Consider the following 22,352-nt stretch of genomic DNA (forward strand, 5'->3'; position numbering starts at 1 on the left):
CCACAAGCACTGCGAGCAGTTCAGACGCCTTTCGATGTACTCGATTAATCAAATAAATAGCGGAGATGACGTAGGATGCGAGCGGCCAGGGGGCGTCTTTACAAATTAGCGAGTGCATGTTTTGTTCGCTCGCTCAGACATAGAGGCGTCAACAGACCGCAAAGAGCGAGCGCTCAATTTAAATAGCCGGCCCCTTTTTCTGAACGAGCGAGCACATATAGCGTCCGGCTCTGAATCAGGCCCTGAGTACGCGTCATACGGCCGCCCGCTGTCTACACTCGCTGGGCACCACTCATTGTTATTTACATAATTACAGCAATGGTTTCTTAAGCGAGGGGGGATTTATATTCTCTTTTTATAGCTTATATGAGTGCGTCTCACTGACACGTTAGTACTGGACGCGGGTGATGTTTTTGGCCTGACACCCAACACCACAGAGCTCCTGAGCCTGTCCTGCTTTAAACTTATCTAATCTCCACTCTGGAAAAAAAAAAATTCTTATCCCTGAAACCGTAGCGGCAGAGAGCGAGCAGCGCCAGCAGCTGAGAGGGTGGAGAGAGCGAAATTCAAAGAGAATCTATCCCCTATATCTATCTCGTAGGCCCAGCTCCCCTCACATCAACCCACCGGTGTATTCATAGGAAAGTAACGTTCATTTGTGAATCGCAAAATACTGTGATTGTGCCCGTAATTCCCTGGAATCGCTGGCGGCGGCATCGGTGAAGAGGCTGAGTTTGGCACCTTCTAGTGACGCGTTTTGTGGTACCATTTTGGATTTAAAATGCCCAGTGTTCTGTCTATCCATCTGTCTGTCCGTCCGTCCATCTAGCTACTATAATACATCTTGGAAACCCTACAAGAAACATTTAGGGGTAAATTTACTAAAGTGAGAGATTTTAAAAGTGGAGATGTTGCCCATAGCAACCAATCGGATTCTACTTAACATTTATCTAGTCCCGTCTAGAAGATAATAGCTCGAAACTGATTGGTTGCTATGGGCAACATCTCCACGTCTAAAAACTCTCACTTTGGTAATTATACCCCTGAGTTGTCTATTAATCCACCAACACCTTCAATGATTGATTTGTGTCATATTTTAATCCATAAATGATTGTGGTGCTCAGGGATAGGACATAAGAGAATACAAAACAGACTTGAAACCCTGGGATCCTTCATATTACACCGCAGTTTATAGAACTTGGAAATGTAAAAAAAAAAACAATAAAAGCAGTATAGAAAAGGTTAATACTGCGACATGTACAGGATAATGTGGCAATGTCTGCGCAGTGGAACCGCCGCAGATGAGCTGAGCATTTCCGCAAAGCCAGTTTCTACGATACTCAGCGTTTCACGGTTTTCAGAAGCCGAGCTGAACGAATCTGACAATTAGTAACACAACGGTCTTTGAAAATTTCATTATTTACAACTACCGTCTATAATGCCTTATAAAGGGCTTTTATAGCCTTAAAACGTCTTTCTAAATAACTTTTTTCTTTTCCTGGTTTCAAGCGGTAATAAAATATTTGCAATAAAACACAATCTCCTGATATCACAGACTGCGCGAGGGGAGGACGGTTTCCCCAATACTGATTTTCTCGGCAACAGGAGAAGCAAAAAAATAAAATTGCCTTCTCCCCCCCTCTCCTTCGCTGGCTCATCTGCTAATAATACAAAGCATGAAACAGCTCGTCACAGTGACCGTCTGTGTCCCTCACCTCCCCACCTTCACCCATGGGGATTCAGTGACGCCACAAAGAAAAAGTGGCACGACCACGTGTCACGGCGGCATTGGCCACGCGTTGTGTGACCAGTGCTTGCAATGGGTCGGGTACGGGATGCCAGCGCTCAGGATCCCGGCGTTTAGGATCCCTACGTCGGCATCCAGACAGGGTTAAGATATCAAGGACAGATTCAGACTCAATGTACCATTTGCAGTTCACGTGCAGAAGCCGCCGGGACCCGTTCCGTCGCCTTCCGAGTATAATTGAATCTGCCCCTCAATGTCCTTGTTGCCCTGGGAGTGTGGCACTCGGTTATGATGTCACAACCCAGTGCCACGCACCCAGTATAAGGAGAGGATTCCACCTCACCCCTTCCGCAAACTCGCGCACAGCTGCTGATATATTCCACGGAGACAGCAAAAAAAGAGAGCGAGCGAGAGAGCGGACAGGAAATAAATGTCAAAAAACATAATAACAGAAACCAAATGGAAACTCTTTATAAGCTATCGTAATGTATCATAAAAAAACAAAGTAAAATGATTATATAGATGTTATAGTTAAGCCCTTGTTACCGCTCTGCATAACAATGCAATCAAAATCTCCCCAACTTTATTGACATAAGATTGTCTGTGACGACCGTTAAACCACACCTGAGTAGGGCCAGCCCAACTGTATTATATGGTGCCGATTGTGCTGCCAGGGGGGCACCTAGGCCTAAGCAGCAATCATGTCATGACGATATGATATTTACAGCCACAGTGTCACTGTCATTTTACTGACCTCTAATCCTTTTCAGTAGTTAAGTGATATATTTCTGGAATATGGCATGGTGCAGTGGATCACATGTGAGAGAAAAATAAACTTGCAATGCCACGAACAGCGGTGATACATGTACAGATCACTGTGTCATACAAGGTGATACAAATGAACAATATATATATATATATATATATATATATAAAAAAAACAAAAACAAAACATGAATGGTAAAAGCAATATAGAACAACCAGCACTGCAGTTATAATGTCACAATTTGAGGTCAAGTAACTATTTTAAGAGTCTCTTGCAAGAGCCCAAGCTAGTGGTTCATTAAGACACTCATAAAAGGAGATCTAGGGGTCTAGTTACTAAGCAGTGTTAGGAGACAGAGTGAAAAGTGATAAGAAAGTGATAAGGTGCCAGCCAATCAGCTCCCAGCTGTCATTTTTCAAACACAGCCTGTGAGATGACAGTTGGGAGCTGACTGGCTGGTACCTTATCACTTTCTTATCACTTTTCACTCTGTCTCCTAACACTGCTTAGTAAATAGACCCCCTAGCCTTACCGCAGGATTTACTCCATAGCGTCATGGGTGTGACCAATCAGACTTCAGGTTTGATCCTGCGCGGCTAAGACTAATGAAACAAGAGCAAGTTTGATTGCTTTATTGTGGGTGAGAACGGGCCTCTGTTATTTGCGCCATGTTATAGAGAACCGTCATTCAGTCAGACAAACGTGGAGAAGCCATTTTGTGAGTTTAATCTCTATCCATGGGAGCTCAGCCTATCAGGTCACTAGAAACCAGCTGGGAATTGTTAGGCTGCATTCCCAGTAATAACGTCACCTTCCTCCCAGTAATGGGGACAATGTGCATGAAAACGGGGGGGGGGGGGGGGGATCGTGCTACATGGAGGCATGACCAAGGCAGTTTTGGAGCCTGACAAATTCCCCTTCTAAAGTTCTGGACCACCCCTAACTTATCCCCTAAAGACACTCCTTCACTGCCACGCATACCTCATACCTCATAGTCACTGACTTTGTGGAAGTCTCCAGAGACAACAGTGATGGGACTGGGGCTGTAAATGGCCTCAAAGTGACACACCTCCCAAATGTTTTGGAACAGGGACTTTCTGAGGCGGCGGGACTCTCGTTTAAATCGGGGCAGTTTGGAGGCACGTGGTTTAGCCCTCCCCAAAATGGCTTCCCCCACTGCAGAGAATATAGCCAGGCCGTGTGTGTCTGTGCAATTGAATGTGTCTCTAGTCTCTGCTGCTTCTTGTAATTAATACTTAAACCTATCGGAATTTCTAAACGTTTGCAGCAGGTACCAGACGCAGCAGCGGATATAAGGATAAATGGCGGGAGGTCTCGGTAATACGCTGCAGGCCTTCTAGAAGTAAAGACCACACTAAATATCTACATCATTTTGGCTTATGGACAATGCAAGGTATAAACCTTTCACGCTATCCTGCGAATATAATTCGCTGAACACAGATTTATCATAAAATGAATTGGAAATACTGATTATTAAAGCTGTACTGTACTGTAATACGTGTGTGTGAGCGCTGCGTGTGCATGTGTGTGCGTGCATGTGTGTATGTGTGTGTCAGATCCTAGAATACGATTAATGCAACGTTTACGGCCATTCTCGCACGTTTCAGAACTCTAAAGAAAATCGTTCTATGCAAACCATGAAATAATATCTAAGTAAATATATATAATAAACACTAAAATCTAAAAAAAAAAGAAAAAACTGTAAATATATAACAGGTCACACAGTAAAGGAAAATGTCCATACTAAGTCTCTTTACAAATATTCTCACCGTATACATAGTATATAGTAGTTACGTAGGTATTGAAGTTGGTGGATGGGGAACAAAAGTTCTCCAACTTCAAACTATTATATATTCAATTACAATGATTTCAATATATTGGGCCTGATTCAGCATGGATCCCAATTGCAACTGCGTACGCAGACCGGCCGATTGTTGCGCACTGCGCATGTGTATGGTCCGAATTGCTCATGCACCGAGATCGCACTGCAATCATGCACGCCCACAGGAATCCTTCGCAGAGTGAGTGACAGGCTGTGAGCCATGGGGGCGGTGACGGGGGAGTGGTCTCGGAGAAACGCAGGCGTGGCTGTCCGTGTGAACGCCGTTACATGGGCGCACATAAATTAGCCACTGTGATCGCATACGTAGCTTGTGTACTTACTGCGTGCGACAAGACTTGCGGTTTCTGCGACAGGTCAGAGCTGCTGTAATTGTGCGTGAGGGGCCGATGTAGTTCGATGTTGCCGATGTGTACGCAGGACTGCGGGGTATTACGGATGTGATAAAGCAGCAGCGGGCGTCTCTATGCTGGCTGAGCGGTGGCAGACATTAGCATATTTTCGCAGATTACGTGCGATTGCGGAACTGCGGTCACTATTGCGATCCGTGCTGATTCAGGTCCTTTGTTCTTTTACGTGCCGGACTCAGGAGAAGCATCAGCTCTGCAGTCATTTCCATTAGGACGTAAAGGAATGGTAATAAAAAGAGGGACATTCGCAAAAGCAGCCGCCTCCTCCTGTGTGTACCAGCTGTCATCTAATGGACCAATCAGCCGTATAGTGTGGATGACTCAGCCCCGGATCTACGCCGTCAGTGCGGGAGGGAAGGCGCTAATCATTTATACAGTTTCTATGTCAAAATTAGACTTTTTAGTAATGAAATATGATCTGGGATTGAGCCATTGCCAGGATGCGCCATGCGTATGGACTGAAGACTCTGGTTTAGGCTGCGGTTCCCCCAACTCATGCGGTGCTGGCAGGGCATGCTGAGATTTGTAGTCCCACACAGACCAGGAGCCACTAATCTCCTACCAGTCAAACAAAGTGAACCATCCCTTTTCAGGTACACTCCAGTGACGGGACCCCGACTCACCATCACAGCACATTGAACAGCCAAGTCCCTGTATAAAGGGACGAACTCGCGAGCGCAGTGTGTGAGCTACTTCTCACAGTCTCCGGATTGCAGCAAACAGCACCAGATTTATATATGTGTAACCATAGCATTAATGCTGCCAGCCTGCCCCAAGCAGCAGACAGACACCGAGCCCTACAAGACAGCCAGCCTTGAGGGCAGTGACATCTATGTCGTAAAACCAGCCAGCGCCATTTCCTGCAGGCTGAGGGGTGCATTCTATAAATAAACAGTGGGTGAAACCTCAATACAAGAATGGCACCGTGTATAGTGACCGGTACCCCCAACACAGATCATACAGCTGTATACAGCCCTCTGGAATACATATATGTTATAGGATGTGCATCACATACAGAACATAGTGCAGAGAATCTTGACATAGACCCAGCCTCAAGCGATGGAATGAGCAGGACCCTTCCTGATTGGCGTTATCGGCATCTGTCAGGTAACCACATACGACCAACAAACCATATTTAAAGGGCACCGGCAAAGCAGGCATCGTTGCCTCAGAGAAGCAAAGTCACAATCAATGCACTGGAGACGAATATATCTCTGGGGAGGGAAGGGGGAATGTACCCACTTCTCCAAGCTAGTTCAGGATCCCCCTACTTTTTCTTCCTATAATCCCCGTCATCTCTACACTCCACGGCTGACAGGGCGATCAGCATCTGCGCTGCATAGTAAGTCGCCATGATGATACTTCTGGAGCAGGGGACGGGGAAACAGAACTTGTTGACGGCGATGGTCAGGTCGGACACGATGAAAAGCACGGCGCCGATGCAGGCCGAGAGCTTGGTCCATGTCCATAGATCGTTGCACAGCTGCACCCCGGCTACTGCCCGCCAGCCCATGAAGGCGATGAGGGCCGTGTACACGGCTACCAGGTAGGTAAAAGGACCTGAGAGGTAAGAGTACAGGAAAGTGTATAAAAAGCTGGATATCAGGCCGATCACAGCACCGGTCCGGAGGTCCAGGGGCTTCATCCCGAAGGCAGCGGAATACAGGATGTGGGTGATGGCGAACATCAGCAAACCTGCGGGAAGACAGCACACACGCACCGGTGAGACATGGGGCGATACTGGAATATAGTCAGAAATAATGATACACAAGGGGGGTAAATTACTAAAGGTCAACTTCAATCTCTTTTAATTGATTTCAAATCGGTCTAAATCGATGTTGTGTTTCTGGGGCTGAAGTATTCACTAACACTGGCCCCAGAAACACAACATGTGTTTAGATGGATTTGAAATCAATTGAAATTGACCTTTAGTAAATTTACCCCCAGGTCTCCAGATAGTCATTTAATTGTACATTTCTATTGCATTTAGAGAGCAACTATCACATACATGAGGCTGAGCCCAGTCAGCCACTAGTAGCCAGTGACATCACTGAGAATGCAGCCTATCCACTCTCTAAGAACCAGTGACATCACTGAGAATGCAGCCTATCCACTCTCTAAGAACCATTGACATCACTGAGAATGCTGCCTATTCAGCCACTACTAGCCAGTGACATCACTGAGAGTGCAGCCTATCCAGTCACTAGTAGCCATTGACATCACTGATAGTGTAGGCTATCCAGTCCAAGTAGCCAGAGCATCACTGAGAGTGCAGCCTATCCAGTCACTAGTAGCCAGTGACATCACTGAGAGTGCAGCCTATCCAGTCACTAGTAGCCAGTGACATCACTGAGAGTGCAGCCTATCCAGTCACTAGTAACCAGTGACATCACTGAGAATGCAGCCTATCCAGTCACTAGTAACCAGTGACATCCCTGGGAATGCAGCCTATCCAGTCACTAGTAACCAGTGACATCACTGAGGATGCAGCCTATCCACTCTCTAAGAACCAGTGACATCACTGAGAGTGCAGCCTATCCAGTTACTAGTAGCCAGTGACATCACTGAGTGCAGCCTATCCAGTCACTAGTAACCAGTGACATCACTGAGAGTGCAGCCTATCCATTCACTAGTAGCCAGTGACATCACTGAGGATGCAGTCTATCCACTAACCCCTTCATTCGATCCAAATGTTAAACTTTTATTTCCAAAAAGGCCGCTCACTGAAGCCTCTCCATGCTTTGAATGACTGGTGGCAGTTTGGAGACATCAGAGACGCCTCGTTTACATGTGACGCATTTCTAATTATTTTATGTTTTATGACATTTGTGCAAAAAATGTACTTTCCATACGTGGTGCTTTATACTGTATAAAGAGATTTGTGATGCAAATGGAATCCCATTGAAATTATAATCCAACACTTTGGTTGTGGAACTGAGCTCTAGAGCCACCTACTAAACTGGCAGCAGCCATATGTGGATAATATTCACCCCTTGATGGATTTTTATTATTATCATTATCCCATAGCACAGTATTTAGCATTTTGGAGCAATATCGTGCTGCTGCCCCTTACATCAGTAATAAGCTTCTGCGCTGCAGATACATGTTATCTTCACAGATGTGAAAGTGGCTCTTACTGTCCTCTGGTTCCCGTATTCCTCATTTGTGTCATCTCAATATGATGGGTAAGCGAGCAGTCACCCGACGGCAGGTGTCACAGAACCACAAGTACCATGTGTATATGCTGTGCACAGGAATGGTTCCCAAAGGGGCCGCCATTATTCCCGTACCTGGCATAGCCTGCAGAGCGCTGAGGGTCTGTTCTGCTGAACGCCACTGCAAACAAAACTGATTTCATCTTTCATGTATGTCATTAGAAATAATGTTTAAATTCACGGAGCAAAAAGTCCAGAACTGTCACTTTGAGTAACAAGTTATTTCCCAGCCTGAACACTGGTCCCAGTGTATACAGAGCCCTTTATTTCCTTATCCCAGTACTGCGGTCACCCTGCAGATAGGAGACATGGGAGCGACAACGTGAGACAATGACCTCTAGAACCCTGAGATGTACACAGGATCTCATTCAAGTGTGACTGAGGAGGGGGGCTAGGGACCCTCTCTATGTACAATACACCGTGTCAGGCTGCCAGTAATTACAGCTGCTAAGCCCCCAATGCTCCCCCAACACCCCCAAATGGCAGCAAGGGAGAAATAAAAATGTGCGAAAGGGATTTACTGTCTGGGGATAGAGAATGAGGCCATTGTGGGTTACAGACTATGGGACTCATGTACGCTGCAGTTTTCCCAGCATGGCATAATACAGCCTGCTCACCGATGAGGACCTGTGTCCCGGAGGGTCCTGAGAGATCTGCAAAATGCATATTATTGTATATCTGCTCTATAATAACTCTGGGGCTGATTCAGAGCCAGACGCTCTGAACGAGCGCTCGCTCTGAATCAGGGCATTTTTGGGGGTTTTTTGTGCGGCCTCCTGGCCGCTCGCATAGCTGTGGGTGACCACCCACAGACCACCCACAGCTATTGCGAGCAGCCAGGTTGATGGTCGCGATGGTCAAGACCATCATGACCATCGGGCTTGCGACGAGACCCTTGTGGTAGGGTCTCGTGGCCGCAAGCCCCAGAGAGCTTCTGGCTCTAATAGAGCCGGAAGCTCTCCCACTGACATCACTTGTGATGTCAGTGGGGCCGCTCCCAAATGGCAGGCGTTCCTTCGGGAACGTCTCCGTTTGGCCAGCCACCCCCCCTGCCCGCCTACCAAACGGGGTGAGCTGTCAATCAAATTCGACAGCTCACCCCCTTTGGTGCGAGACCCGGAGCGATGGAGCACCCGTCGCTAGCCAGGTCTCGCGCATGCACACGACAGAGCCAGCTCCGTCGTGCGCATGCCCAGTAGGCAAACATCGACCGCTCAGCGCTCAGCGCTTGCGACCAGGTCTGAATCAGGCACAGTATCCCATATAAAACAAAGCTCCAATCACACAGAGGTGTAATAACGACAGTCCTGTGTCCCCTGCGCCGTGATTGATTTAGCCCATCAGTGGCAAACGCAGGATTTTTAGAGGGGGGTTTCCAAATACTTGATTTTAGAGTGAGTGTGGCCAGTCCATGAATAATTGGCACTTAACCATCTTTAATATGTGTCATACAAAGTGTAATGTGCATCATAATTCCAGCATATACAGGACCAGCGATCACAGTAAGCCATTACATGTGGCAGTCGGGCCATCCTGTCTGAGCTAAATGTTTTTATTTCAGATGGGGGCTCCATTCCAGAGCATTGGAACAAGTCCAGGAGTTTGGGGGTACAGCAGAAGAACCTAGCACTACCCTGGGCATATATATACATATTGGTCTTCTTATGCACTGAATAGTGTATTATACTATATTAATAATTTACCCTATTGACGGTCTATAGCATTGCACCCCTAACTGCATGTTTTCCAGATCTCCTAGTTGGTGCACAGGTGTATTTAATACTGGCTGACACATATTAAAAGATCAACAGGGGGTGCTATTTATTTCATTTGTGATTCTGAGAAGAACATGCAGTACAATTCTATTATTTTACAATTTCTATTGTGGTTATGGGCTGGGGAGGGGGGATTCCAGGCAACCGGAAACCCCGCCTGCGTGTGCCTATGGCCATAATGATTATAAACTGATAAACTATTTTTAAGAAATAAGTAAAAATTTTATTAAATGAAATAGGGGATAACACAGTGGCAGGAAGGTGGACTTTTCAAGCGACAGTTACACTTTTGCGCAGTAAGTCTCCCTCACATTTCTCCACCTCTCCGCACGCCAAGCAGACCATATATTTATGTGCAGTGGGGAGGGTAGAAGGCGGGCAGCGGGTATTGTTCGCCCAGGCTTGTTGGAGGGGCCCGGCAGGGGCCTGGGTCAATTCCTGAAGGAGACATTCTCCCCCTTTGCAGCACGCAAGCATGACCATGCGGCCTAGATTTGGCCACGCACTCCCCCCCCCGCTCCCTCAAGTACCTGAGCATGTTCCCACCCCCGACGCCCCTGTTTATGTGATGGAGAAACTATAACATTGCCGATGGAAAAGACAAGGGAAAATCCTGACACGTGGGAACCTGCCTTTGACTGAAAGAAACAAAAGTTATAAGTTGGGGGTGGAAAGGAAACATGTGCGGTGCTTGGTCGTTGAACTGTATAGAAAATAACATGTTGTGGAATATACGAACAAGAGGTTACATAACCACTAACAGTTCTGATCATTCTGATTTTGTGTCCAAAGGGGTGGAGCTGCGCAAGTCAGGGGTGGGGCTTTACAATTCAGGGGTAGGGTTGTGGAATTCAGGGGTGGGGCTTTACAATCAGGTGTAGAGTTGTACAATTCAAGGGTGGGGCCTCACCTTGCTGGATCAGTCTAAAATGCCCCATATTCCACAACCAGACTGCTGACAGACATGAAAGCAGTCTCTCATATTCACCAGCAGTTTCCTGCTCCAAATCCACCTTCTTCATTTTTTGTTTGAATTTCAGCAGCTTAATTGACACAACTGTTTGCACAAAGTATATTCACTCCTAAAGAATAAAACCTGTGTGACTCAGGTAAGTTGCGATGACTGTGAGTTACTGGCATGTGGGGGCTATAAGTGTAAATGTTGTTGCTATTTTATTTCATATGTAGAGAAAAAAAGGTTTAATGCCATCACTACAAAATTTTACATCCAACATTATTATTATTATTATTATTATTATTATTATTATTATTATTATTTGCGCAGTAGCAACAATGGTGCATTGAGGTAAAAGGAGATGGGACAAGAAGGGGTGAAACAACGGCCCTGTACTTTCACACGGAATCGGTATGAATGACAGCCGGACTCCAGCCCGGCAGTTCAAATCCCGACTGCCGCAGCCCCATGGTTTGAAATTCTGACAGCGAAGGTAAGTCCACTATTCCTACCCCACTCCCCCCCTAACCCTCCTTTAGGGGTGCCTAACCCTAACCTTCCCCCCTAGTGCCTAACCCTCACCTCTCTTCGGTAGTGCCTGAGCCTAACCCCCCCCTCCCCGCACCCTAAGCTTAACCCTCCCGGGGGATGCCTAAACCTAACCTCCCCCCCTAGTGCTAAATCTAACCCCCCCTTTCCCTAGCCAAACACTAACCTTTCCCTTGGGGTGACTAACCCTAAGTCCCCCCATGGGTCCCTAAACCTAACCCCCCCATCCCCGGCTAAGTGTATACTTAGCCCGGCTGAGGACTCTCGGTCCGGCGTCCTCACGGGGTTCCGGCGTCGGGATTAACATAGGCATCAGTATTTCGACGCCTATGTTAAATCCCTTGCCGGGATTTCTTTGTCGGGATTGAGACCGCATGATAACTACATCCGCTTTCACACTCCTAGTGCCCCAGAGAAGATGAGAAGATGAACATAAAAATGTTGCTTTGCAATTGATTCAGAAATGAGGCCCAGTGTCAGGAGCGATGACTACAAACCTATTAGTAATTAGAGGCACAAACTGGAATCAAGAAAACATGGAAAAATGACAAAAATTTTACCCGACCATAAGGATGCCCACCGCTGCCTTCACATCTGCGTGTGACGACGCTTACCTGTGTAAATATCGACAACATCGACGCACATCGAGCAGCCATCTTGCCCTTGCAGCAGGTCTGACCAGCCGCACCCACGTCAACTCTCCTGACACGCGAGGGCTCTCATGATGCTTCTGCTAATTTATGCACGCCCGTGTAACGGCGTTTAACCGGTAAGACACGCCTGCGTTTTATTGACCACCCACCGTTACCACCCCCAAATGTTGACTACCTGTCACTCACTTTGCAAATGGGTTTTTCTGTGTGTGTGCGGAATCGCAAGACAATTGCAGTGCGGCTTTTATGCATGCGCAGTGGCAAACAATCGCTCGATCTGCGCAAAAATCCCCATTACGTCCGTCTCTGAATCGGGCCCCAAGTACAAAGTCAGAGAATGTAAGTTCTGTCACAGTTTGAGAACCTTTTACATATATATTAGGGGCATGTCCCCTGCTGCCTTCTAATGTTGTATCACCTTGCATTTCAGGCTATGCCCCCTTTACACTATCATACGGAGCCACTACTGCAATAGCGCAGAACTGGTGCATGGCGGTCACCGATGGCTGGGAATTAATCCCGTGGTTTAGCTCATGTCGCACACAGAGGGCGTCCGCTCTGCTTCACTCACCGTGAACAAAGTAACCCTGTTCCTGCCAGATCAGAAAGGCATCGCCTACGGCCGAGAAGATTAATCCTGCAAAGATCCTCTTGGCACTGCTATGGCTGACTAGGAAATTGACCCCGTGGGCCAGAAGGAATACCCAGAGGCAGAAGATGGGCAGACACTTTATCAGGGCGCTGAACCAGGACGGGCTGGAGGTCGGTAACCACAGTACAAAATAAACACAGGTGGCCTTGAAGAATGGAACCAGCTTCGGGCCCTCGCACTTCACCTGTAGGTAAATAAAATATAAAATGTAATTATAATATCTCAGTACTTGTATTAATGTCTTTACACATTGCAGACCCAAATATTACAGATAAAATAACACTCAGAAACAGATTGGAAGGAACCCAGGAGCTCATTCATGCAATAACAATTGGTTTTAGGTCGGTTATAATGTGATACAAATAGTTTTACCAAACTCAGCCCTACAGGCCTCAACGTGTGGTATCTTCAGCCCCAAATCTTCTACACCCCATTGTGCCCCTCACAACAGTCCAGATTGTGATAAGACTGTGCCAATCCGAGAACCCCACAAGAGGCACGGATTATCGGTGAGCGTACTTACCCACTCTCCGAGAATGATTGGGAGACGCCCACATTTTGGGGAGTGAGCCCCAGATACCTGGAAGAGCAGGTCACCCTCCCCCTGTCCTTCTTACAGATTGGATGAGGCCAAGACGGTACCCCCAGCATTCGCCCTCAAATCTCCGCCCCGGGATCTCCAAGTGGGGAATCAGTCAGATATAGTAGGTGAATGTGTTGCAGATGTGCTGACTCCCCTGCAATGGCCGGGAGGCTCCCGAAAATCGGACGGCGCTCCCGGGCCCCCCTGCGGGATAGGGCAAGGCTCAGGGGCCACTGGAGGAAATTCCTTCCCACCCAAATCGCGTCATTGTTGCCCTACCCCCTGCCTTACAATGACGGAAATTTCGGCATAGTCTAGCAGGGGGTGGGGCCGTAATGATGTGATCGCGCCACCGCACCCCCAGCATTGCCGAAGCAAAGCTCCCTGCAACGCCGACCTGGCTGCCCCCTCCCAGAAGGCATCTTTATTTAGGAGCAATATCACTAGAATGTCTGGTGGGTACAGAGCTGTGCCCGATGCCCCATCACCAATCCTTCGCACTGCGCATGTACAGTAGCGCTGCCAAGTCCAAATTCAGAAGTATCAAGTACACAATCCCGGCTGCCGTAGCTTCATACATGCCCCCGATAAACATATTCTCTAATGTGCTGGGGGGAGTTTTCTGTGCGTTTCTTGTATCTAGAACAGGGGTCAGGGAACTTTTTTACCTTTTACCCCAAAATATATTTAGATTAGGGGTGTGCACCGGCCACTTTTCGTGTTTTGTGTTTTGGTTTTGGATCTGGATCTTTCTTCGTGTTTTGGATCTGGATTGGTTTTGCCAAAACCACCCTTCCGTGTTTTGGGTTCTGGGTTTTGTGTTTTGGATCTGTATTTTTTTGAAAAAAAGCATAAAAACAGCTAAAATCACAGAATTTGTAGGTTTTTCTGCTCCTATGCTATTATTAACCTCAATAACCTTAATTTCCACTCATTTCCAGTCTATTCTGAATACCTCACACCTCACAATAGTGTTTTTATGTCCAAAAGGTTGCACCGAGGTAGCTGGATGACTATGCTAAGTGACACGAGTGGGCGGCACAAACACGTGACCCATCTAGGCGTGAAACTGCAGTGGCAGACAGGATGGCATTGAAAAACTAGGCCCCAAACTGTACATAATGCAAAGAAAAAAAAGAGGTGCAAGATGGAATTGTCCTTGGGCCCTCCCACCCACCCTTATGTTGTATAAACAGGACATGCACACTTTAACAAACCAATCATTTCAGCGCCAGGGTCTGCCACACAACTGTGGCTGAAATGATTGGTTCGTTTGGGCCCCCACAAAACAAGCTGGCAATTTATCTGTCCCTGCACAAACTGGCTCTACGGAGGCAAGATGTTATCCTCATCCTCCTCATCCACCGATTCCTCACCCTCTTCAGTGTGTACATCCTCATCCTCACAGAGTATTAATTCGTCCCTGCTGGAACCACAGGTCCCTCTGTACGTTCTGGAGGCTGGTCTCCCTGGAAGAGTTGATAATTCATTTTATGAACATCATCTTCTCCACATTTTGTGGAAGCAACCTCCTACGCCTTTCGCTGACAAGGTTCCCGGCTGCACTAAACACTCTTTCGGAGTACACACTGGAGGGGGGGCAACTCAGGTAAAATAGAGCCAGTTTGTACAGGGACCTCCAAATTGCTTCTTTTTCCTGCCAGTACAGGTACGGACTGTCTGACATGCCTACTTGGATGCTGTCACCGATGTAATCCTTTAACAGACAGACGCACGCTTGTCGCTGCTGCTTTGAGGATTCAAGTGCGGCTACAGCCCACACAATTCACAAAGACAGAATAAAAAAAAGAATATTTTTATTGTTTGTGGAGCACACTTTGAGGGTTACACCACCCTTTAACAGACAGACGCACGCTTGTCGCTGCTGCTTTGAGGATGCAAGTGCGGCTACAGCCCACACAATTCACAAAGACAGAAAAAAGAAGAAGAATATTTTTATTGTTTGTGTAGCACACTTTGAGGGTGTCACCACCCTTTAACAGACAGACGCACGCTTGTCGCTGCTGCTTTAAGGATGCAGGTGCGGCTACAGCCCACACATTTCACAAAGACCGAAAAAAAAAGAACAATATTTTAATTGTTTGTGTAGCACACTTTGAGGGTGTCACCACCCTTTAACAGACAGACGCACGCTTATCGCTGCTGCTTTAAGGATGCAGGTGCGGCTACAGCCCACACAATTCACAAAGACAGAAAAAAGAAGAATATTTTTATTGTTTGTGTAGCACACTTTGAGGGTGTCACCACCCTTTAACAGACAGACGCACGCTTGTCGCTGCTGCTTTGAGGATGCAGGTGGAATCTAGATGGGATTTGGAACCGAGGACACACTACCTCCATCAATTGTCTAAATCCCACTGCACTAATGTCGGATACCGGACACAAGTCTAACACCAACATAGCAGTCAAGGCCTCAGTTATACGTTTTGCTTCAGGATGACTGCTGTCGTACTTCATCCTCATCGCTAGGGACTGTTGGAGGGTCAATTGTTTAGTAAAAGTAGTGATGTTCCTACTTCCTCTCTGGGATGATGAACAACTCCCAGCAGCAGCAACAGCACTAGGAGGAAGTGGTTCTTGATCTTTCCCTATTTTATTTTTATCGGAGAAAGTTTGGTCCTCCATTTATGTTATATTGATATATATACGTGCGGCTAAAGCGCACACAAACACAGAAAATATTTTTTTATTTTTGCTGGAGAGTAGTGCACTTTGTGGGTTACACCACCCTTTAAGAAATGAGCCAGCCGGCTCTTTACTTATGGGACACAGGCGCACGCTTGGCGCTGCTCCTTTGTTGATGCACGTGCAGCCACAGTGCACACAAGTCACAAACACAGAAAATATATATTTTTTTGGTTTGGAGTGTACTTTGGGGGTTACAGAACCCTTTAACGGTCAAGCCAGCCGGCCCTTTACTTATGACACAGGCGCACGCTTGGCACTACTTTGTTGATGCACGTGCGGCTACTGCGCACACAATTCACAAACAGAGAAAATAATTTTTTTTTTGGTTTGGACTGGACTGTACTTTCGGGGGTTACAGCACCCTTTAACGGTCAAGCCAGCCGGCCCTTTACTTATGACACAGGCGCACACTTGGCACTACTTTGTTGATGCACGTGCGGCTACTGCGCACACAATTCACAAACACAGAAAATAATTTTTTTTTTGGTTTGGACTGGAGTGTACTTTGGGGGTTACAGCACCCTTTAACGGTCAAGCCAGCCGGCCCTTTACTTATGACACAGGCGCACGCTTGGCACTACTTTGTTGATGCACGTGCGGCTACTGCGCACACAATTCACAAACACAGAAAATAATTTTTTTTGTGGTTTGGACTGAAGTGTACTTTGGGGGTTACAGTACCCTTAACGGTCAAGCCAGCCGGCCCTTTACTTATGACACAGGCGCACGCTTGGCACTACTTTGTTGATGCACGTGCGGCTACTGCGCACACAATTCACAAACACAGAAAATAATTTTTTTTTTGGTTTGGACTGGAGTGTACTTTGGGGGTTACAGCACCCTTTAACGGTCAAGCCAGCCGGCCCTTTACTTATGACACAGGCGCACGCTTGGCACTACTTTGTTGATGCACGTGCGGCTACTGCGCACACAATTCACAAACACAGAAAATAATTTTTTTTTTGGTTTGGACTGGAGTGTACTTTCGGGGGTTACAGCACCCTTTAACGGTCAAGCCAGCCGGCCTTTTACTTATGACACAGGCGCACGCTTGGCACTACTTTGTTGATGCACGTGCGGCTACTGCGCACACAATTCACAAACACAGAAAATAATTTTTTTTTTGGTTTGGACTGGAGTGTACTTTCGGGGGTTACAGCACCCTTAACGGTCAAGCCAGCCGGCCCTTTACTTATGACACAGGCGCACGCTTGGCACTACTTTGTTGATGCACATGCGGCTACTGCGCACACAATTCACAAACACAGAAAATAATTTTTTTTTTGGTTTGGACTGGAGTGTACTTTCGGGGGTTACAGCACCCTTAACGGTCAAGCCAGCCGGCCCTTTACTTATGACACAGGCGCACGCTTGGCACTACTTTGTTGATGCACGTGCGGCTACTGCGCACACAATTCACAAACACAGAAAATATATTATTTTTTTAGCACTTGGGGGGAGCACCCCTGATGGACAGAGCACCCCCTGGACAACACTACAGCACCCCTTTAGGACTGGGACACTGCACAGGACTTTGGAGTGGACACAGCCCCTATGGAGAACTGACTGCACAACACAGTCCAGCCAGCCCCTATGGACTTTGAAGTAGTGGACACAGCCCCTATTAACAACAGCAGCACAGCACAACACAGCCAGCCCCTATGGAATTTGAAGTAGTGGACAACAGCAGCACTACACTACACTACACTACACTACACAGCCCAGCCAGCCCTAACTCCCACCCTCCCTCTTCACTGTCCACAGCCGAGTGAGAAAATGGCGCCGACGCGGGTACCTTATATAGGATCCAAAACCCGCGAGACTCGGAAGGCGGGAAGATGACGTTTTGCCTCGATTTCAGGATCCGAGTCAGGCGGGAAAAGTCGAGCCTGACTCGGATCGGACTCGGATCGGGGGGGCTCGGGGGAGTTCGGATTTCAGAAATCCGAACCCGCTCACCCCTAATTTAGATACGCCGACGTTACCCCTTTTATTTGAAAGGAAGGAAATAATATAGTAGTGCCCCCATATAATGCCTCTGTAGTAATGCCCCCATATAATGCCCCTGTTGTAGTGCCCCCATATAATGCCCCTGTAGTAGTGCCCCCATATAGTGCCCCTGTAGTAGTGCCCCCATACAATGCCCCTGTAGTAATGCCCCCATATAATGCCTCTGTAGTAGTGCCCCCATATAATGCCCCTGTAGTAATGCCCCCATATAATGCCCCTGTAGTAGTGGCCCCATATAATGCCCCTGTATTAATGCCCCCATATAATGCCTCTGTAGTAGTGCCCCCATATAATGCCCATGTAGTAATGCCCCCATATAATGCCTCTGTAGTAATGCCCCCATATAATGCCCCTGTAGTAGTGCCCCCATATAGTGCCCCTGTAGTAGTGCCCCTGTAGTAGTGCCCCCATATAATGCCCCTGTAGTGCCGCTTGTACAAAAAAAAAAAAAAAAACCCACTTACCTTAATCCCTGCTCCTGCATCCGCCGTCGTCCTGTTCACCCGGCTTCTCCTTGGAACTATGGGAGAGACGTCATGACATCTCTCCCATAGTGCGCATGGGGGGAGCCGGAAGCTGGAGTTCAGAAGAGAACGCCAGCCTCCGGATAACTCGGCGCTGCAGGGAAGGAGCCGGGCGCCCGCTGGTAATAACATCTCAGCGGGCGTCCGGCTTAGATCCTCCCTGCGGCACAGACGGGCATGCATATGAATCATTCTATATTATAGAATGATTCATATGCATGCCCGGCTGTTCGTCCATTACCCCCAGGAATTTCATTTTTACCCCATGTGGGGTAATTTACCCCTGTTCCCTGACCACTGACCTAGAATAACCCTTCCCTTTCCAGCCCCCTTAGTGCAGGCTGCCTCTTATCAGCTGCAGTAGTATCAGGACCCAGCTGATGTCTTAGTGTCCGAGCCCACTGTTACGTATAAATGGCACGGGTAACTACCATCTTGTGTATCACAGGTAATTAGGACAGATCCAAGATAAATTCTTAATGAACTGTGTATTTATTTTGCCAGAAAAGCAATATTACAAATGCACAGACATCAGATTCCTATCACCCTCTTTCTAAACATTAATAATGATTTCAAAAGTTTGTTGCCCCAATACCATTATTTGTTACTACCTTGGGCCAAATGTAATAGGGCGAGAGTACAGAGAATGTGAGTGTTTAGCACTTTTTAAACTCGGCCAATGTAATAAATCAGAGAACATGCAAAATCGCCTGTTTTTAGACTAAAAAAACTCTCACGATAAAACTCAACCAATGCGACGGGTTACTGCTAAACGCCCACATTTTCTACATTCTCACCCTATGACATTTGGCCCCTTGTGCGCATTTTACATTTTCTTAGTCAGGGGCCTATTCATCAACACTAAAATAAAGTTTTTAAGGACATTTTCCTTAAATAAGTTATTTTGGTATTCATGTAGCCACTTAGCACAGGAGATATCACAGATATCTCCTTGCTAAGTTCCCCTGCGTTAATTTCCACACTCCCCATACATTAGTACATTAGTATATTAGTACATTAGTACATTAGTATGAGGACATTAGTACATTAGTATGAGGACATTAGTACATTAGTATGGGGGCATTAGTACATTAGTATTAGTACATTAGTATGAGGACATTAGTACATTAGTATTAGTACATTAGTACATTAGTATGAGGACATTAGTACATTAGTATGAGGACATTAGTACATTAGTATGGGGGCATTAGTACATTAGTATTAGTACATTAGTATGAGGACATTAGTACATTAGTGCATTAGTACATTAGTATGAGGACATTAGTACATTAGTATGAGGACATTAGTACATTAGTATGGGGGCATTAGTACATTAGTATTAGTACATTAGTATGAGGACATTAGTACATTAGTGCATTAGTACATTAGTATGGGGATGTGGAAATTGTGGTATTCATCAAATTCCGAAAATTATCAATTTTCGGAATTTGATGCAGTTACTATTCGCCACTGTGAGGTGGCGAATAGCAGGTGAAACTTACCTGTATCCGCGTGTGCAGGTCCCCCGACGAGTCCCTCCGGTGCTCTGCTCCGTCCTCAGGCTCCGGAGGCTGGTCGGACATTTGTGCTCCCCAGCAGAGCACAAGAAAGTTTAGGAAAAAAAAAATGTTTTGTTTTTTTTCTAATCTGTCATGTGGTCTGCCGGGAAACCACATGACAGACCAGCAGGACGGAGCCGGAGGCTGCTGCGCGGACAGGTAAGTCGGGGGGGGGGAGGTGAGCGGAGGGGGTCGGGGGGGTACACAAACTTAATGCATCTGTAGGCAGTGCTGCGCATGCGCTGGTTTTACAGATGTAACAGCGCATGCGCAGCTCTGTTTCCAGATGCGATAAGGTAGTGTAGGCAGGAAAAGTATCTATTTCCCGAAAAGCTGTCATCGCAAAAATCACAGCTACCGGAATAGATACTTATGGAGAGGAGGAATGATGAATTCCACCTATAATTAGCTAGAACTCCATGAGAGTTCTCTACCTAATTATCTCCAGAGAATTTTTATGTTTAATGAATAGGCCCCACATACTTTTGTAATATGTATCTTTACTATGCAAAAAACCTTAATAAAAACACCAAGAGGCCTATTCATCATCGCCGGGAAGCCGTATTGCCTCCGATGATGAAGTATCCAACTCGCAGTGGGGGAAAAGTGACACCGGAGCAATTCATCATCGCTCCGGTGAGGGGACAACTGCTCCGAAAAATCCGAAAAGCAGCTGTCCCCGTGGTTAGTATCGCAGCTACTTCTGTAACTGCGTTACTTACCTGTTCTCTGTTGTCCCGGCTACGCATGTGTGACCTCAGGTAACACATGCGCAAAGCCGCCGGCGAGCTTGTGAGGAGGCAGCGGAGGCCCTGTAACTGAAATATGTGGAAACTAGCATTTCCGCATGGTTACCGGGCTATTTATCGATTGACGAATAGGCCCCCAACTTGGAGAAAAAAGTGACATAACTTACAAAATACATTTAAAGATGAACTGAAACTGTCTATATGGAAATGTCAGATTTAGCGGTACAAAGTAATTTTCCCTCTGGAGCTCTATCTATGGGGCCTATTCATCAAAACATAATTAACACATGTGATAAGTATGGTTCTGAACTCGCTGCGAGTTCAAACACAGTTTAGGAGGCATTCATCATGCCTCATTCATCATGCCTCATACCTCATGCCTCCTGTCCTAAACTATCACTTCCGAAAAACTGCTGTTTCTACGAAGCAGTTTTTCGTAAGTGAGAAACTTTTCACTGCCTGACAGACTGCAGACTTCACTAACCCCCCCCCACACAGGTGTGCGATCTGGACATCCCCCCCTCCCCCCTCAGGTGTACAATCCATTCAGTGCCCCCAGTAGTGGTCCCCTATGCAGTGCCCCCCAGTAGTGGTCCCCTATGCAGTGCCCCCCAGTAGTGGTCCCCTATGCAGTGCCCCCCAGTAGTGGTCCCCTATGCAGTGCCCCCCAGTAGTGGTCCCCTATGCAGTGCCCCCCAGTAGTGGTCCCCTATGCAGTGACCCTTATACAGTCCCCCCACCCCCCCATACATATATAAGACAAAGACACACACACAAAAAAACAAAAACACAGTAACCTGAATCCCCTCTGGCGGCGTTGTGTTTGTTACTGTGTAGAGCTCAGTTGGTCCCGGGGGACACTGGCGGCGGGTGCAACAGCGTTGTTGGATGCAGGCAGCTATGGGCCCCGGCTGCATCGCCGCTAGTTCCGCCATTGGACCCTATGTATGTTATTTCAATGATGCAACCAAGATTTAATTTCCCCTTTAAGTTCCCCACATCTACATCAATGGAACATCCCAGCTTTTAATGAATGAATGGGTCAATATATATATTTAAAAACTGAGAATAAAAGTTGCAGTTAGTTCAGCCCTTCAAACATTCGATGGGGAATGGGTATGAAATACCGGCGGCCGCATGGCCGGCGGTTCGATTCCCGTCAGCGGCAGCCCGACAGGAGCAGAGTGCGACGCAGCGGAAGCCCGACAGTGCTGGAAATCCCGATCGTGGATAGGTAAGTATCCACTAACCTAACCTAACCCCCCTAACCCTCCTTAGGGGTGCCTAACCCTAACTTCCCCCCCAAGTGCCTAACCCTAATCCCCCCTCTAAGTGCCAACCCTAACCACCCCCTTCCCCGCTACCGAAACGGGGAAGGGGGGGTGCCTAACCCTAGGTCCCCCCCCGGGGGTGCCTAACCCTAACCCTCAATCCCCCTAGCCTAACCCTAACCCTCCCGGGGTGGTGCCTAACCCTAAGTCCCCCCCAGGAGCCCTAAACCTAACCCGCCCCCCCCCGCAGATGTCCGCTCGCGGTGCCCGGCATCACTACGATCGTGATGGCGGGTTCCGGTCTCCCAGCGTCGGGGAAATGCGGGCGTCTACATCTAGACGCCCGGCATTTCACCCTTGCTGG

General features: G+C 47.3%; 1 protein-coding gene across 1 annotated transcript in view; it reads right to left on the reverse strand.

The window, feature by feature from the left end:
- Positions 1–3,006: 3,006 nt before the first annotated feature.
- TMEM86A (transmembrane protein 86A) overlaps positions 3,007–22,352 on the reverse strand; it is a 61,509-nt gene continuing 42,163 nt past the window's right edge. Inside the window, exons 2-3 of the mRNA XM_088451760.1 lie at positions 12,503–12,767; positions 3,007–6,479 (exon numbers count right to left, since the gene is read on the reverse strand). Of these exons, the coding sequence (XP_088307886.1) occupies positions 6,052–6,479; positions 12,503–12,767 (693 nt within the window). The 3' untranslated portion in view covers positions 3,007–6,051. The remainder of the gene's footprint in view (positions 6,480–12,502; positions 12,768–22,352) is intronic.

This window comes from Taudactylus pleione, unplaced genomic scaffold, assembly GCF_031769625.1.
Source record: "Taudactylus pleione unplaced genomic scaffold, aTauple2 ptg000027l, whole genome shotgun sequence".
Taxonomy (NCBI): domain Eukaryota; kingdom Metazoa; phylum Chordata; class Amphibia; order Anura; family Myobatrachidae; genus Taudactylus; species Taudactylus pleione.